The sequence below is a fragment of the Pongo pygmaeus genome, chromosome 15 (assembly GCF_028885625.2).
Source record: "Pongo pygmaeus isolate AG05252 chromosome 15, NHGRI_mPonPyg2-v2.0_pri, whole genome shotgun sequence".
NCBI lineage: Eukaryota > Metazoa > Chordata > Mammalia > Primates > Hominidae > Pongo > Pongo pygmaeus.
In genome coordinates, this window is record NC_072388.2 from 99,956,194 (window position 1) to 99,975,112 (window position 18,919).

The 18,919-nt window shown below is 53.6% G+C and overlaps 1 protein-coding gene and 1 long non-coding RNA gene across 6 annotated transcripts in view; one reads left to right on the forward strand and one right to left on the reverse strand.

Annotated features, from left to right (window-relative positions):
- Positions 1-8,297: 8,297 nt before the first annotated feature.
- RTL1 (retrotransposon Gag like 1) lies at positions 8,298-13,346 on the reverse strand. The gene has a single exon (XM_063652068.1). The coding sequence runs from the start codon at positions 13,317-13,319 to the stop codon at positions 9,240-9,242; it is 4,080 nt and encodes a 1,359-aa protein (XP_063508138.1). The 5' UTR covers positions 13,320-13,346; the 3' UTR covers positions 8,298-9,239.
- Positions 13,347-17,623: 4,277 nt separating this feature from the next.
- Positions 17,624-18,919, forward strand: part of LOC129012704 (uncharacterized) — a 73,149-nt gene continuing 71,853 nt past the window's right edge. For all 5 annotated transcript variants that reach the window (XR_008493686.2, XR_008493688.2, XR_008493687.2 and 2 more), the window contains exon 1: positions 17,624-18,281. This is a non-coding gene — a long non-coding RNA (uncharacterized LOC129012704). The remainder of the gene's footprint in view (positions 18,282-18,919) is intronic.

The window sequence follows — 18,919 nt, forward strand, 5'->3', positions numbered from 1 at the left end:
CCATGTGTGACACTAACCCCCCTCCTGCACGCATGTGTCACACCAACCCCCTCCACCCATGTGTCACACTAACCCCCTCCTCCACCCATGTGTCACACCAACCCCCTCCTCCACCCATGTGTCCCACTAACCCCCTCCACCCATGTGTCACACCAACCCCTCCTCCACCCATGTGTGACACTAACCCCCTCCTACACCCATGTGTCACACCAACCCCCTCCACCCATGTGTCACACTAACCCCCTCCTCCACCCATGTGTCCCACTAACCCCCTCCTCTACCCCATGTGTCACACCAACCCCCTCCTCCACCCTTGTGTCACACTAACCCCCTCCTCCACCCATGGTTCCCACTAACCCGCTCCTCCACCCATGTGTCACACCAACCCCCTCCCCCACCCATGTGTCACACCAACTCCCTACCCCACCCATGTGTCACACCAACCCCCTCCTCCACCCATGTGTCACACTAACCCTCGCCTCCACCCATGTGTCACACCAACCCCCTCCTCCACCCATGTGTCCCACAAACCCCCTCCTCCACCCATGTGTCCCACTAACCCGCTCCTCCACCCATGTGTCACACCAACCCCCTCCCCCACCCATGTGTCACACCAACTCCCTACCCCACCCATGTGTCACACTAATCCCCTCCTCCACCCATGGGTCCCATTAACCCTCTCCTCCACCCATGTGTCACACCAACCCCCTCCTCCACCCATGTGTCCCACAAACCCCCTCCTCCACCCATGGGTCCCATTAACCCCCTCCTCCACCCATGTGTCACACCAACCCCCTCCTCCACCCATGTGTCACACCAACCCCCTCCTCCACCCATGTGTCACACTAATCCCCTCCTCCACCCATGGGTCCCACTAATTCCCACCTCCACCCATGTGTCACACCAACCCCCTCCCCCACCCATGTGTCCCACTAACCCCCTCCTCCACCCATGTGTGACACTAACCCCCTCCTCCACCCATGTGTCACACCAACCACCTCCACCCCTGTGTCACACTAACCCCCTCCTCCACCCATGTGTCACACTAACCCCCTCCTCCACCCATGGTTCCCACTAACCCGCTCCTCCACCCATGTGTCACACCAACCCCCTCCTCCACCCATGTGTCACACCAACCCCCTCCTCCACCCATGTGTCACACCAACCCCCTCCTCCACCCATGTGTCACACCAACCCCCTCCTCCACCCATGTGTCACACCAACCCCCTCCTCCACCCATGTGTCACACTAACCCCCTCCTCCACCCATGTGTCACACTAACCCCCTCCTCCACCCATGTGTCCCACTAACCCCCTTCTTCACCCATGTGTCACACCAACCCCCTCCTCCACCCATGGGTCCCACTAACGCCCACCTCCACCCATGTGTCACACTAACCCCCTCCTCCACCCATGTGTCACACCAACCCCCCCACCCATGTGTCACACTAACCCTCTCCACCCATGGGTCACACTAACCCCCTCCTTCACCCATGTGTCCCACAAACCCCCTCCTCCACCCATGTGTCCCACTAACCCCCTCCTCCACCCATGTGTCACACCAACCCCCCTCCTCCACCCATGTGTCCCACTAACCCCCTTCTTCACCCATGTGTCACACCAACCCCCTCCTCCACCCATGGGTCCCACTAACGCCACCTCCACCCATGTGTCACACCAATGCCTTCCTCCACCCATGTGTCACACTAACCCCCTCCTCCACCCATGTGTCACACCAACCCCCCCACCCATGTGTCACACTAACCCTCTCCACCCATGGGTCACACTAACCCCCTCCTTCACCCATGTGTCCCACTAACCCCCTCCTCCACCCATGTGTCACACCAAACCCCCTTCTCCACCCATGTGTCACACCAACCCTCTCCCCCACCCATGTGTCACACCAACCTCCTCCTCCACCCACGTATCACGTCAACTCCCTCCTCCACCCATGTGTTACAGGGAGCCCCTCTTCCCTCCATGTGTCTGTCAATCAGAGCCCCTTTTGCACTCATGTGTCACTCTGAGCCTCTTTCCGACCTCCATACCCACTCCCCACCCCTACTTCTTAATCTTTAACCCCATTCCCTAAAGGTTTCCCTCCATGGGTTCTTTCAGAGAATTTTATATTATCAGGTCATTTGTTCACAGATATTTTCTGACCACCTACCACGTGCCTGGCTGTGTGTCCCTGCGCATGTGTGTTGGCGGTGTGGATGGCTGGGGAGTGTAGGATGAGGCAGGCAGTATGGTAGTTGAGAAAGATGTCAAAGAACAAAGGAAGGTGTTTTGGGGTACAAGTTTATTGAGATGTAATCCACATACACACAATCCACCCATTAAAGCTCACAGCGAAGTGTGTTTTAGTTATTCACAGGTATCTGCAACTATCACCATAATCATTTTAAGATCATTTTCATCACCCCCAAAAGAACTCCAGAGCCTTCAGCTGTCACCTTCACGCTACATGCACATCCCTCAGCCCTCAGCAACCAAAAATCTACTTTCTGTCTCTGGGAAATTCTTGAAGTGCCTCTGGACTTCATGAGTCCTCACTGGGTCCCCAGAGATGCCTGTTGCAACCCATTTCACAGACGTAGAAGGCAAGGCTGGAGAAGTACCAGGGAGTCAAAGCAGTGGATGGGTGAGGTCAAGCCCCTGATGTCCACTCACAGACCTGGGCCAGAATCAGGCCTCCCTGTCCCTTCACCTCCCCAACCTCCATCCCTTGGCCTGGCTCCACAGTCACCTGGGGGCTCTATGGGGCCAAGGGAGGCCCAGGCCCTGGCCATAGGAGGCAGGTAGGGCAAGGCTGGGCAGGGTGGACAGGTACCCCAGTGCTGCAGGTGCCCAGCAGTGGGTGGCACTGCCTGGGCTGGCTGTCCCTTGCTGTCACTGCTCTAACCACTAGCAGCAGGCGTCCCCTCTGCCATCTGAGCGCTTGCACTGCGCTTCCGGGAGGAGGGTTGCGGCCCGTAGTCAGTAGTTGGGGGGTGGGAACGGCTTCATACAGGAGTTGATGCACAGTTATCCAGCTCCTATATGATGCCTTTCTTCATCCCCTTCAACCACGCGCAGCCCCCGGACCCTCCTCTGCACCCTTGGCTGCACGGGGATGCGTCCTCAAGTCTGCTGCTGTCCTGCCAGCCTCTTCCCGGCATGCTCCTTGGGCTCTTCTCTCTCTCTCTTCTGCAGCTCTCTGAGTTCCTGGAGGGGAGGGCCTGGGGCTGGGCTATTTCTGAGGCCCCTCCTTGGCACGGAGCTATGCTCCTGGTGGGACACCCCCTGGGCTGACTCCACAGCCAAGGGCAGATAGGCTGGAGGGGGAGTTGGGTAGTCCTGGGGCTTCTCCCACTGAGGGACTGGGGCTGTGCTCCCACACAGAGCCCTCCTAAGGGACACGGCCCAACAGGATGGATGGACAGACGTTGGAGAGATGGTGCCCCTTTGTGCCCAGGGCGGAGGGGGTGGGGCTTTGGCAGAGCAGGGCTGGCCCTTTCTGTGCCCCAAGAGGAGGGTCTCCTCGAGGGGTCTCCGCCTCTACCCAGGACTCTTTCATGACCAGGAGGCTGAGGCCCCTCACAGGCGGCTTCTTACTCTCTCCTTAAACCTGTTCTGGAGACATTTCCCCTCTTCCCAAGGATTCCCAACTCTGGGTCCCCAGAAGCTGTCAGCTGGGTCCCCTTCTTCCCGTGTGCCCACCCTGCCCAGGCTGGGTACCTGAGGGTGCCCAACGGCAACATGAGCAGGGGGAACGGCGGTGGCCCCTGGTTCTTGGACCTCCGTATTCTGCCTCTCCAACTAACTCAGGTCCTGTGCATGGCAGAGGTGACCCGCACCAAGCCCTGTGATACTGGCATCATTAACCCCATTAACAAGCCACGACAGCCAGCCCAGGCATGAGCATTGGGGCAGCAGGGCAGCGAGTGCGGTAGCTGAGGCCATTAGAGAGGACAGGAGGGTGCAGGAGGGAGCACCCTCTCCCCTGCCCTTCCCACTCACCTCTCATCTCCCCTTCCTCACCCCTCCTTCTCCATGCACCCCTTCTTCCTGTAGGAGGGAGCACCCTCAACTCTGCCTTTCCCACTCACCTCCCATCTTCCCTTCCTCACCCTCCTCCCCAATGCACCCCCTCCCTTCCTGCAGGAGGGAGCACCCTCTCCCCTGCCGTTCCCTCTCACCTCCCGTCTCCCCTTCCTCACCCGCCTTCCCCCATGCACCCCCTCACTTCCTGGTCTGCCCCTCAGCTTCTGTGGTGTCAGGATGGGTATGCTTGTCTTTGTTGATCTCAGACAGATGGACAGGGGTCTGGACGAGGCTTAGTGTTTGGGTCTGAGGTCAGTGCTCATGGGCTTGGGGCGTGACGAGGGTCTTGTCGGCCCCGCAGCAGGGCTCTGGGCGGGTGGGTGGAGCTTGGGAGTGGGGGTGATGGCTTCTATTTGTCGTCTTTCTCTTTTTCACTTTGGGAGCAACTGGGGTCGCCAGGAGGGCAGGAGGGGACCTCACGTCTCTGCCCTGGGCAGATTGTTAAGAGCTGGTCAAGCTCCTGGCACAGGGGCCTGAGTCCAAAGCCCTAACTGGACCTGGGGCCGCCCGCAGGAGGGATGAGCGAGTCCGGACCTGAGCGGTGAGTAGCCCTCAGCTGTCTGGGTGATGTGCTGTTGAGTGTTCCAGAAACTGGCCCTGTGTGCACCAGGGCTGGAGGCTGGCACATTGGGCACCTCACGGGGGTGGGCTGGGCCGGGAAGGGAGGTTGACGGACAAGCCTCAGCAGGTGTGGAGCTCAGGGCTCCCCCCATCCCCTGACATCAGTGACCTGGGGGTGGACAGAGAAGGTGGAAAATGGGTGCATTTGGTTGTGGCCCGCCAGGTCCCGTGGGCCTGTGTGCCAGTGTATGCGCCAGGCTGGGCAGTCTGCTGTTCAGAGGAGTTTTCACCTTTTTTTGTGGTGGCCATGAAGTCATAACCCAGCATGACATTTAACATTAACCTTCCTTTTTCTTTCCCCAGGAGAAAAAAAGGTTTGTATTATTTTTCTTTTAAATTTTTTATTTCCATAGGTTTTAGGGAACAGGTGGTGTTTGGTTACATGAATAAGTTCCTTAGCGGTGATTTGTGAGATTTTCGTGCACCCATCACCTGAGCAGTACTCACTGAACCCAATTTGTACTTTTATCCCTCACCCCCTCCCACCCTTTCCCTGGAGTCCCCAGAGTCCATTGTATCATTTTATCAGTTCTCCTCTGGGCCTGGGGGCTGCTGCTCTTCTCTGTAAACTAAACTTGCTCTGGCCGGATGGGGTGGGAGAGCCAATGAGGCGAGGTCATCGCTGTCTGCTGGTGTGGGGGGCGGTGGCCACTCTAGCACTGGGAGCCCCCTAGTCAATCTGTGTGTGTGTGTGTGTGCATGTGTGTGTGTGAACTGTGGATAAATACGCTCACCTTAGTGTGTGTCTGGATTCCACCACTGTAGGTCACGGGTGATTATTGCTGGTAAATTCTGTTTGGCCTTAGCCTGCAAGGTAGTCCTGTTCATCACTCCACCTTTTTTTTTTTTTTTTTGAGACGGAGTTTCACTCTTGTTGCACAGGCTGGAGTGCAGGGGCGTGATCTCAGCTCATCGCAACCTCCGCCTCCCAGGTTCAAACTATTCTCCTGCCTCAGCCTCCCGAGTAGCTGGGATTATAGGCATGCGCCACCACACCCAGCTAATTTTTTGTTGTTTAGTAGAGACGGGGTTTCTCCATGTTGGTCAGGCTGGTCTCGAGCTCCTGATCTCAGGTGATCCATCTGCCTCAGCCTCCCAAAGTGTTGGGATTACAGGAGTGAGCCACTGCACCCGGCCTTGCCCCTCCACCTTTGATGGCCAGGAGGAAAGGATGGCGGTCCTCGATGGTCCTGGCTGCAGGGACATGGGGACTGCCAATCCACCCCACATTTACCCAGGGAGCCCTTACCAAGCAGGGACAGAGGTTTGCCATTAAAATCCAGCCTCTGGGACCCCTCGGGGTGGCCTCCAGGAGACCTGATCTAGGGACCCTCCATTATGACCGCAGACTGTATCCCAAGGTAGTTTACTTCAAGGGACTTGGGAGCCCCAAGAAGAATGTCATGTGGGAACAGAGCGGGTTTTAGGAACCAGCGGCCCTTGGAGACTGGGTCTGGTTATTCTGGAAACGACCCTCCCTCTCACTACATCCCCCATTTGATGATGGGAAAACAGGCTGGAAGATGGACAGCCACTACCTGAGGTCACCCAGCAAGTCAAAGTTGGGGCCTTCTGGGGCCAGGTCACTAAAGGGGATCTGCACCTCTTGCAGCTGAACCCCTGGCCTTAACCCATGGCAGCCTGTCTTGGGCTGCCATCAGAGGCAGAGTGCTGAGTGAATGGACAGACAGACATGGTGCCCTTGAGCTCCTGGAGCTGCTGTGGTGTTGGCTATTGTGGGGGTCATTGCTGGGCCTTGTGACTGGAGGCGGAGTGGGTGAAGTGGCCCAGGTGAGAGGACAAAGATCAGCCACCAGGAAGGGGCCTCCATCCTGGCTCTGTCCTCAGCTCCTCTGCAGCCAGTTCTGGGCCTTGATTTCCCCAAGTTTACCTTGGGAAATTGACATAAGAAGTCTGTGGATGGGGCTGGGAGCTCTGACTGCCAGGTGCGCCCAGCAGTTTATTCCTAACTCTGAATCCTCACAGCAGCCTTGGTGGGTTGGAGTGACAGATGAGGAAACTGAGGCTGGGAGAGGCCTTCCTGCAGCCAGCCAGTGGAGGGAGAGAGAAGCCCAGAGGTGTAGCCCCTGCCTTTGAACCTGGGGATCCTGACCATGATCTCCTGGTGCTGCTATCAGGGGTAGATTCTTCAGACAGGTGGATGGTGGGTGAAGGCCAGGCGCCCCTGGGGACTTGTGAGGGCATCGTTAGCCCTGTGTGGGGCTGGGCAGTATAGGGAAGGAAGGAGGCTGAGCTTGCAGTGCCAGCCTTGGGCTCCCGTGGGGTGTGTCCTTGGGCAGGGGCTCCCCACTGTGTGCCCAGTGGTCCTGGTCCATGATGGGTAGGAGCAGGAGGCCGAGCCACACTGTCTGGAGGCTGTCATGCTCCCGTGCCTGCCCTCGAGGACAGAGTAGGGTCTCTTCCACGTGGGAGCTGAGAACTCTGGGGCCAGGTGGAAATGGCTTTCCTAAGGGATGGGGCTGCTCCAACTCAGGCTAGTCAGGCCCCTGCGGGGCCCCTGAGCTTTGAGCCTGAGATCTGTTGGGTGGTCTCACAGTGTGTCTTCAGGAGCAGGTTCCTCAGCAGGGCAGAGAGGGCAGAGCTGGTGTGTCCTGGCACGGGGGGCCCGTGTGCACGGACCTGGTGTGTCCTGGCACGGGGGGCCATGTGCACGGACCTGGTGTGTCCTGGCACGGGGGCCATGTGCACGGGGCTCCAGTGTTTCTGCCCTCCTAGATGAAGTTCAAGGTCTGTGTCCTCGCAGAGCTCTCACCTGTGGAGGGGTGCAGTGGGGCGGGGGTGCTCTGGGAGGTTGGAGGCCCCTCCTGGATAGGTGTGACCCATGGCCAGGAAGAGGGGTCAGTGTGTCCTGGACTGTGGAGGGGGAACTCAGAGTGGGTGAGTGCCACCTGCCCTACCTCCCCAACTCCCTGTGGGACCCCTGGCAGCCCCCCTACCCAGGGCAGTGCACCCTCACCCTCACAACAGCCATTTTGCCACTTTGGGGACAGCATGACCCTCTGAAATGGGACCCAGGCCTTTTCCTCTTGGGGTGGGGGTTAGGACTGCTTGAGACCAGGGCTTGTGGATCCTGCAGTGTGGGGCTCAGACCGCACCTCGTTTCTCACATGGCGAGGAGGCCAAGGTCAGAGGTGGGATTTGGGTTTCGGGGCTCCCTTTTCTGGAACCCTTAGGAGAGGCAGCCCCCACTCCCCCGCCTCCCACTGCCCTGAGGCACCTCTTCTGTCCTCTCCTCTCTTTGACATGAGCCTGTGGGGGTTGCACGTCCCTGGTGGCCTCAATGGGGGTGGGTGCCTTCTCATGGCAGAAAGAAGTGCCCAGAGTCTTGGGGAAGCCTTCAGGAAGGTTGGGGGAGGCCTGCTGTGCATGTGCCAGGCCCCCAGGGGCTGTTTCAGGGCAGAGCGTTTCCTGCCCCCACCCTTCCTGCCCAGTCCACTTGCCTCCTCCTCCACCCCACCTACTCCCTCCCTCCTCCCATGCGTGTCCCTCCCCCACCTATCCTCCCACCACCTCCACTTTTAGAACAAACCCCAAAGTCAGACATTCTTTTATTTTGCTTTATTTGAGGACTGCAAAAAGATTGGGGGGTGAGAAAGTTCAGGGGGTGGGGAAGGGTCTACTCCCCGTGCAAAGCGGTGGTGTGGCCAGAGCCTCACTGTGACTCGGCATGGTCCCCTGGGTGTCTGTGTGCCTTCTGGGACTCCATCCCTGTATGAGGGGCCCCTGCACCCCTGCACTGTCCAGTGTTCGGTGTTGGGAGGGAAAGGTGCCCCAAGGCATGAAGGGGCCCTCTTTGCTGTGCAAGTCTGGTAAGTGGCACTGGTACGTCCGGATGCCCCAAAGAGCGGCTTTGTCCAGGTGAGTCCAGAGCTCAGGGCCAGAGGAAGGCGGGGTCAGAAAAGCTGAAGCAGATGTGGTGGAGGTGGGGGTGGGTTTGCTTGCAGGGCGGGATGGGGGTGAGGGAGGCACCACATCATCAGACGTTGGGAGGTTGGGGGGTGGGGGTTGGGGGGCGGGGGCGGGAGCTCAGGGGAGCAGGAGCACCGGCAGTGGAGGTAGAAGAAGTCAGTGGAGCACCCAAGGTCAGTGTCCCAGGGCGGCACAGGGTGGCCGTCGCCAGGCCGGGTGGGGGGCCCTGGCACCTGCTTGCTTGGCTGCGCCTGCTGTGCCTGCTTCTTCATCTGACCACGCGTCATGGGGTCACTTCCTGCTCGCCACTGCTTTCTCCCTCATGGATGTCACTCCCGGGCATGGGCTTGGGACCTGGAGAACTGAGAACTCATAGCCCAGGGCTGGCGCTGGTTCTCTGAGGACTGGATAGTCTGTTAGCACAGGTGGCATTGCTGGTTGATGAGTTGAAGAAGTTGTTGCCCTTCACAGTTGGGTTCCTCTTGGGTCAGGAGTGGCAGGAAGGGAAGCGAAGCGGGCTGAGGCACGGGGAGGCCAGGGGACGTCGGGAGGCGTCGGGGTGAGAAATAGAGGGGACTCTTTGCTGGAGACGGGGAGGCGTCTTCAGTCGAGGTCAGCCTCTTCGTCCTCGTCAGGCAGCTCTTCCAGCCTTGCCTGCTCCCTGGGCTGGCTCTCCCAGGCGGGGATGGGCAGGGCCCGCCTGTAGATCAGGGTCAGGAACCGGCTCAGGGCCCTGGCTGCCTGCTCCCGGCTGAGCAGGTGCAGCTGGCCATCTGCACTGCGGATGTGGAGCAGGCGGCTACCAAGGAATTCCAGGACCTGGGGATCCATCAGGTGGCGTGGGCGGGGTGGGTGGGTGGCTGCTGTGTGGCTGGGCGAGGCCTCCTGCACGTCGTTGTCCTGCTTGTCCTGCGAGGTGTCTTGCAGGCCGTCATGCAGGCCACACTGACGGTAACGTTGCAGGTCGTCTTGCAGGGCTTCTCGCAAGACGACATCCTCATCACCAACGACGTGCAGCTCCAGGTAGCGGTTCTGATGCAGGGCAGGGAGGTGGCCCTCCTGGGGGGTGACTCTGACACCAAAGAACTCACACAGCGTCAGCCAGAACCCAGGGGTGAACTGCAGGCCTCGGTGGGCCTGGGGGTGCAGAGCATTTCGCTGCCAGCGGCCAGGGCCCAGGAACAGCTCAGCCAGCTCCTGGGCTGGGATGGTGTTTGCGCCTACGAGAGCGGGCATCTGGGTGAGCAGCTGGGTGATGGCTGTCGTGATGCTGCTGCCCGCGATGAGGGACGAATCCAGGATGAGTCGTAGGGAGCGCTGGGGCTGGGGCCGAGCCACCTGCATGGCGGGTGCCGGCCGCGGCGAGAGGCACTGCCTCACGCGCAGTAGCACGAGGATGGCTGCCAGGGCTAGGGTGTTCTTCCAGTACAGGAGGCCTCGGAAGAAATGCAGAATGACGGCCCTGATCTGGGCCATGCTGAAGTGGGCGAGGAAGCTGTTGAGGATCTGGTCGATGGGTATCATGGCCAGCAGCTCTTGCCGTAGGGTCTGTTCATTGGACTCATCCTGTTCTTCATTCTCTTCTTCCCCGGATTCCGTCGATGGATCCCTGGGGAATCCCCTTGAGGCCAGCAGCAGGGTTTGCCTGGCGGCAGTGTTCCTCTGGAAGGCTCTCCTCCACCGGAGGTTTCTCACAGGTGGCAGAGCTGGGCCACCATCTTGTTCTGGCAGCTCCATGACGTCAAAGTTGAAGTGGGAGAAGAAGAAGACCCAATGCCCGGGGAGAAGTACGGTGAGCCTGTCATTATTCAGAGAGGCTAGATCCTCTGTGTTGAGAAGGATCATGATGGGCTCCTCGGTGTTCTCCAGGTAGCGGCACCACACCATGAAGGCAGCCCGTATTGGAAGAATCTTCATCTCCACTTGAGAGTACTCAACCTCGATAGGGGAGATGTTGCGGGAGTAGAAAGCACAGCAGGCTCTCTTGCCGGTTTGGTCGTCGATTTGGATCAGGGAGGCGTGCAGGGCCGTGCTGGTGATGCCGGTTTCCAAGTAGAATGGGTTCTGGGGCTTGGGGTGGTGGAGGAGGGGCGCCTTGCGGAAAGCCCTCTTCAGGCACTCGAAGGCCTCCTGCTCCTCGACTCCCCAGTAGAACTGGTAGGAGCTCAGCAGCTGCCGCACCAGGGGCTCTGCGATGATGCTGAAGCGCTCCACGAAGTGGCGGTAGGGGAAGACGAATTCGATGAAGTTTCGCAGAGATAGCCTGGAGCCAGGGGTAGGGTACCCTGTTACGATGGTCATGACGTTCTTGTTCAGTTTCACCCCTTTGGGGGTGACGACGAAGCCCAGGACTTCCACGGTTTGGCGGTGGAACTGGCTCTTGTCCAGGGAGCAGTAGACGTTGTGATGGCGGAAGCGGACCAGGACTTGGCGGACGTGGTGGAGGTGCTCCTCCTGGCTCATTGAGTAGATCAGGACTTCCTGGCCGTAAGAAAGCACAAAGAACCCTAGCATGTCCTTTAGGATGAAGTGAATCACGTTCTGAGGTATGATAGGGTCTGGGGAGAGCGCGAACGGCTGGTAGCTCTTCATCTCTTCAAGCTCCAAACCAAACGCTGCTTTCCACACATCTTCGGTGCGGTGCCCGTTCACGCTTTCCTCCACAATGGTCCCACGCAGCTCCAGTTTTGTGAACCACTCGGCTCCGTGTAACTGGTCAAACAGTTCCGGAATCATCTGTATGTAGTCCTGTCTGTTGGTCAGCATGTCCTGCAGGTCCCAGTATTCCTCCTGTAGCCTGGCTCTTTCTTGCATCCCGGCACCCACAGGTTCCCAAGGCGCAGTGGAGGGACACTCGTAAAAGGTCTCGCTGTGATCACTGTCTCCAGCCTGCTGAAGCTCAGAGGGCTCTGATTCAGAAAGATCATCGGATCCGTCTGAGCTTGGCTGGTCGGAAGTCTCATCATCTGCTTCCTTCGGGTTAAACACGTCGGCCAGGTCTGAGTATGGGTGTGGCAGTCCGGGGAGCAGGCTCATGCCGTGCCTCTCTAGTGCAATGCATGGCGGGGGCGGGCGGAAGCAGTTCTTCAGGCAGTAGGGAGAGTGGAAGGTGCAGCGGCCTTTGATCCAGTCGACTTCGGGGGCGTGGACTCGGAGCCAGCGGATGCCTAGGACCACGGAGAAGTTCGGTGAAGGTACGATGTCAAATTCGATGGACTCCTGGTGGTTCTGGTGGATACACACCAGGGGCTCTGTGTAGAGCCAGACAGGCTCGTTGCCAATCAGCGAGCCGTCCACGGATTGGACCGGCTGTGGGTACGGCTTCTCGTAGAGCTCGACGTAGTGCTCTTGGGCGAACTTCTCATCCATGAAGTTGCCGTCAGCTCCCGAATCCACCAGGGCCTGGACCGCGACGCTGTGGTAGGGGTTCACTCTCACCATGAGCAGCAGGAAGAGGTGGGCGCGATTGATGTCCGGATGGACTTCGCTGGGCAGCCAGCTGCTGACCATCCACCTCTCTGGAGCAGGTGAGTCGATCCAGGTCAGGTTCCGGGGGCGGGCCTCGGGGGGCAGCCTGAGCATGGCTCTTCTCTCTGCCAGTTTCTCTTCTATTTGCAGGATGAGCACAATCAGACTGTCTAGGGAATCTGGCTGAGGGACCCGGAATAGATAGTGCCTGATCTCCTCGTTGAGCCCCTGGCACAGGTGGGCCTGCAGGACTTCATCTGGCCAGCCCAAGATGGGTACCAGGCTCTGGAACTCATCGATGTACTCAGTGGCAGAGCGGCCGCCCTGCCTGATGGTGAACATGGCCTCTTCTGCCACACGCAGTGCCTGGCGGTACTCAAACACCTCTGACATGGCCTCCAGGAAGGCTGGGAAGTCTTCGATCAGGGGGCTGTTTTCCTGCAGTAGAGCTTTGGCCCATTCTAATGCCAAGCCGGACAGGTGATTGATGACATAGCCAACTCGTAGACGGTCGTTATAGAACATTCTTGGGTAGCTCTGTAAGGTCAGTTGGCAGAGTACGATGAACTCGTGGAATTCTCTGCGATCGCCAGAGAAGTGCTTTGGGGCGGGCAGTTGGCCTGCATTGATCCCTTTGATCAAGATCTCTTCTGCTACTCTCTGTTGCTCTTTGAGGTCTTGCATTCGGAAGTACAGCGAGATGATGGACCTCACCATGGCCATAAGTTCTGCGGTTGAGTGCTCGGTCTGGTTTTGCTCTTCTTGAGGAGTCTCCTCCCTTCCCGATTCCTTCAGGTCAGTGTGAGCCTCTTGCTCTTCTCGGGCTCCCGATGGGTTGACTGATGCTTCTTTCATCCTATCAGATGCTCCACTGAGTGGATCCCCCCTTGCCTGGTGTGAACCGTTGCATGACTCCTCCAGGTCTTGGAGTAGGTCATTGGGTGGATCCTCTATTTCCTTACGTGGGCCACTGGATGGCTCCTCCATGTCTTGGAGTAGATCAGTGGGCAGCTCTTCCATTTCCTGGAGTGGGCCACTGGGTGGCTCCTTCTTTTCCTGGGCTGGGCCGCTGGCTGGCCCTGCCTCTCCCCGCACTCCACTGCCCGATGTCGCCTTGGTGGTGTTGGATGAGCCCTCGGAGGACTCCATTTGTTTTGATGATGGATTCTTATGCTCCATCATCGTCTCAAATGAGTCTTCAGAGGGTTCTATCATTTCGTCGGATGGAAAGGAGTGTATTCTGAAGATTGGTAAGGTTGTGATGGCGTCCAGTCAGTAGCTGGGACTGTGGAGATCAGAACCTGGTGGTGGAAGGGGAGTGGGGGGTAAAGGCAGTAGTTTAGGATCTTGTGAAGTGGCAGTATCAGGGTCTCAAGGACAAATCAGATGCCCAACTAATCAGAGCAGAGAGAAATGGGGGAAAGCCTTCTTGTATCCAGCCAGCCTCCTTGGCTGGTCACTTGGGGTGCCCCCAGGGAGGGAAGATCTGTCAACCTCTGACCTGCCTCCCAGGCTTATTCAGTCTGCCTGTCCTGTCCATTTCCTCCATAGATGTGAGAAATTCACAGCCCATAAATTCTGTGGAGTGACCGGCTGGGAGCAGCCACCGTGGCAGGCGGGTACCTGGCAGGGTGCACAGGCTGCTCCATTTCCCCCTGGCACATGCACCTGGTCAATCCTCTTTTCCTGCTTTGGTCACCTGAGAATTACAGAGGTCACATCTCAGCACCATCCAAAGCCACCCCTGGCAGGCTCAGGGCTCTGGAGCAAGCCCAGCCGCCTTGGTTGTGGAGTGGGAATCTCTAGCAAAGATGCCTACTGTTTCACCAGTGCAGTGGAAGAGGAGAAAATGGGCACTTGGCCACTGTCCCGTCAGTTGGGTCAGCAGCCCAAAATAGCTCTTATTTCCTTCCCCATGTTCAAAATAGAAATTTCAGGGGGTGTGTACACGTCTGGGTTCTTATTTTTCTTTTCCATAAAGTTTATAACATACCTACTATGTGCTGGATAATTGCATATTTGTTACTTGATTCCAACTCAGACTTTTGGCCAATTTCTCTTTCTCGATTTGGTCTCCTTCCAATGCTATGTTCTCCCGAGCTCTGAGCTGTTGAGGAGATCTTCAAATAATCTCCTTCTCTTCCTACAATCTCCACTCTCCCAGGACTGCCCTCTTTGTGAGGCTTCTGGAACTTCACACATCTGGCCTCAATTTCACCAGTGCAAGCATGTCTGCACGCCTCTCCAATCTTATCCTCCCAGGCCCCCTTCTTTACTCCAGTGGGTCTGGTCTCCTCATCCTAGCGAATATCTTTTTCTCTCTGTTGCTGGTTGAGCCCTCCCAACAGACATGTATCTGGCAGAGTTGGGACATTGAGTGTGGGGGTTGGGGGGAACATGTGACATCTTTGGAATCTGACGGTCCCAGAGTGGATTTTTGGAAATCTAGTGTTGGGTGGTTTAAGTGGGCTGAGACAGAATTGAAAGGGAATGTCTTGGTTGGGGTTATTTGCACATTTCTTCTCTGCTGGGGCAGAGCAAATTAAGCTTTGATTATCTGATAGATTAGCTGTAAAGTTACTGCTCTTTATAAATTTAACACCTTTTGATACTTCTCAGTTTTCTTCTAAGCCACTGGACCCATCTGTAAAAAAAAAAAAAACATGCGTTCCCCCTTACATGAAACTCATTGGCTAAAATCCAAGCTTTCCAACAGGATACAAAATTCAGATCTGCTGTTTCTCAAAATTAAGTACACCCTTGTTAGCATGACACTTAAATTTGATCATGCAGTCTCTCTGATTAAAGCCTTCCACTGTTTATTTACTGTCTGCAATATTAAATCCAAACCTTCTAGCATAAACATATCTGACATGTAAACTCACCAAAACTATTCTCTGGCTAAAATGTAAGGGCCTTAATATAATATAAAATTCTTATTTTGCCATTCCTCAAGGTAGAGATCAAATTTTTTTAAAGCACAGTATACAAATTAGCATGGTATAAGAATTATAAGAATCATCATCATCATCATCATCTACACAGCACATTGCATAAATTAACTCACTTCCTCTCCATAAAAGTCCTCTGAGATATGCATTATTACTGTAAAATTCCAAACCTCTAATATAAAATTCTAATTGAAATACAAAATTTACCTAAGTAATTCATCTGCAGACTTATCTATCAGGAATAAAAATCTCAGCATGTCTCTCACTTAAAACTCTTTATTGGTGAAAATTTAAATTTCTTAGCAAGATGATTTAAAAACTACATTATGCACCCTCTTAATATAAAGTCTACACTCCTTAACATATTTACAAATTCGACCATGTGAATGATTAAATCCTTCAATGTTCCTGCCTTCAGCTCAAAATCTAATATCCTCGGCATGTTAGAAAAATCTTAATACTTCTTAACATCAAAGTTTAAACTGTTAGCAAGATGAATAAAGGTCATCTCATAATTTCTCTATTTAACACATATAAAAATTCATTTTTATTGCCTGTAAAGTTTCAACCACTTAGCGTAAAATAAAAATTTTCACCATGTAATTTACTTGCCAACTGATTAATACGAACCCCCAAATCTCATCAGGTCACTCCTAAAACCCTTTATTGGCTTAATTCCAAACCTCTTGCATGATATAAAATTCTGACCATGTCATTCCTCAAAATAAAAAGGTCACACTCCCTTGCAAGATACACGAATTTGCTCTTATAACTTCTGCTTAAAGCTTTATTCTGTCTCTTAATTACCTATGAGATAAGGTCTAATTATTTTTAGCATAGAACAGTACATTTTACTATGAAATTTCTCTGACTACTCTGCCCAAGACAAAATTTCTGCGATGTTACTGCCTTAAAAATCTCTTAATGGGCCAGACACGGTGGCTCACAGCTATAATCCCAGCACTTTGGGAGGCCAAGGCAGGTGGATCACTTGAGGTCAAGGGTTCTAGGTCAGCCTGGCCAACATGGTGAAATCCTGTCTTTACTAAAAATACAAAAATTAGCCAGGAGTAGTGGCTCATGCCTGTAATCCTAGCTACTTGGAGGCTGAGGCGGGAGAATCGCTTGAACCTGGGAGGTTGCAGTGAGCCGAGATTGCACCGCTGCACTCCAGCCTAGGCAACAGAGGGAGATTCCCTCTCAAAAAAAAAAAAAAAAAAAAGACTCTTAATGGCTGAAGTCCAAATTCCTTAGCATGGCATAAAAATGTAATCCTGTCATCCCTCAAAATAGTGTCCAAACTTCTTAGCATGCTATGTAAATTTAATCATATAACTTCTTTTTATAAAAACATGCGCTGTCTATAAATGACCTGTCTCCTCAGCATGGAACCCCGCCTGGGTGCCCTTGTGCCCAGGGGATGCCTCTGCTCAGGAGTGGTCTGATGCTTATTCATTATCTGGTTCAGCAAATCCAGATACCTTAACTTAAAATATGTTTACATTTCCAATTTCTCTGGAGACAAAACCCTCATCAATTTACTCCTTAAAATGCTTTACTGGCTGACATCCGAACGCCTCTGCATAAGATTTCAACAATGAGCTCAATGAGCTCATCCCCCACCCCTTCCAAACACAGCACTTGAATGCCTTCACCTCTCACATAAAATCCCATCTCCTTAGCATGTGAGCAAAATCTGATCATATCATCTTTATCATAGAGATCCTGTCTTTTAGCTGTGCCAAAATGCACTTGTTTGAGCATGTAACTTCTCAACTTAAAACTTCTCGAGGTTTCTTCATTGCCTGTAACATAAAGTCCCAACTACTTAACACAAAATGCAACATTTTACCATGTAATTTCTCTCAGGATGATCTATTAAAAACCCCAAATCTCATCCTGTTCCTGCTTTATTTAAGCCCTTTATTGGCTTAAATCCAAAGTTATTAACATGATATAAAAATTTGATCATGTCATCCCTTAAAGTAAAATTCACACTTCCTAGGACAATATATGAAATTTGATCTTATAACTCCTCTTTAAAATCTTACAGTGTCTCTTAATTGTAAATGGAAGAAAAGTCAAAATTCTTAGCATAAAATGTGAATTTTATTTTGTAATTCACTGCATACTATTTATCAAACGCAAAAAACTCACCAGGCCACTCTGTTAGAAAGTTTTATTGGCTAAATCAAATTCCTAGGCGTATGCAAAAGTCTAATCATGTTGGAGCCTCAAAATAAATTCCAAATTTCTTTTCATATTCATAATATTGATCATTTAACTCCTCTGATTAAAATCTTTCAACTTTGGTGTCAACATTAATCACACCTCCTAGGCAAGCTCTGCAGGTTGAAATTGGCACTCCCCCAAGATAGAAAGTCAAAATGTTTGTGCATGATTGTTAAATTGGTGGCCATTACTTTTCTTTTACAATTTCCAGTGTTTCCTTGTTGCTTGTAATGTGAATCCCAAAGCCGTTACCCGTAAAATATATTTTATCATGTTTTTCTGCATAGTTATCTCCCACAAGCAAGAATCTCATCATCACATTTCTTAAAACCCTTTGGCAAAAATCCAAACTCCTTAGCATGATATAAAACTTTGATCCTGTCATCCCTCAAAACAAAGCCCAGATTTCTTCCCAGGAAACTCAAATTATGAAACTCTTGCTTAAAATCTCAACGTGTTTTCATCACTACAAAAAGCCTCACCATTTTAGCAAGGCACCCACTTTTAATCATGGCACTCCCAGCTTCAAACCTGTCAAATTTCATGTCCTCAACATAAAATCTAAATGCCTGAGCATGAAATGAAAATTGGACCAATTATTTCTTACATTGAAAATCTTTGGATTGCTCTTCTCTACTTAAACTATAAAGCTGACGTTCTTTTTGCATGAAACCAGAACTTTTCACCACCTACAGTTTCCAGCTTCCATTTCCTGTTCCTCATGCTTCTCTCTGAAAAGACTGAATTTCCCATTCTCCAGCCTCCACATGCATTTCGATTTTATTGTCCCCAAACGTTTCTTTTCTTTTTTTTGTTTAACAAAGTCCCTCTGCCCATAATTCATTAATTCATACAGCAGCATGTCCTGATTCTTTTTCTGGGCCAGGCACGGTGCTCGATCCCCGATGGAGGGAAATGGAGGCAGACCCACCTTGCAGGTCATCACCAGGAAGGAGATGAGACTCAGGTCCTGGAGATGAATACCCCACTGGAGGTGAGTGAGGGGCCTTGGAAGCAGGGTGAGGGGGTTCCCTCCACACTTGCTGAGCATCTGCCTCTCTGGGAGGGCTTTGGGCGTTGTTGGGGCCTGTCGGGCCTCCAAATTCTGGCTTTAGATGGGCACTCTGGGATTCCCATCTGGCTTCACCTGCCTACCAGCTGGGCTGCCAAAGCCTAGGCCCTGCCTCTTCTCTGTGCTTTGCAGAAATCATATTCTCAGTCCTTCAAATGTGGCTCAATACATGTTGTTCTCAAATCTCATGACAGTTTCTTTAAGAAATATCTACTGATTTGAAAATTCCCGCCTTATTTAAAAAAAAAAAGAATTTAATGCACCTGGTTTAGGGTCAGAACTGCCTTTGAGATCTTCGAGTGGGACCCTCTTCCCCCCAACACTCAGAGACAGACGCCCCAGCCTCACCACCTTCAGTGCCCAGAGTCTCGGTCGGGTCAGCTCCTTGCTTGCCTCTGAGCCAGTGGCCCATTGGGTCAGGGCTGCCAACGTGTGTCTATGAAGGGTTGGGTGTGGGGGGGCCATGGGGGGGACAAATCCCTCAGCAAATACCTCTCTCTGTCAGCTCGCCTGTACAGTAAAGGAAATCTGATTTTAAAAATAGAGCTTGGAAGAGGAGA

Excerpts from the sequence above, each read along its gene's own strand:
- RTL1 (XM_063652068.1), bottom strand. The coding sequence starts at position 13,319 with ATGATAGAACCCTCTGAAGACTCATTTGAGACGATGATGGAGCATAAG.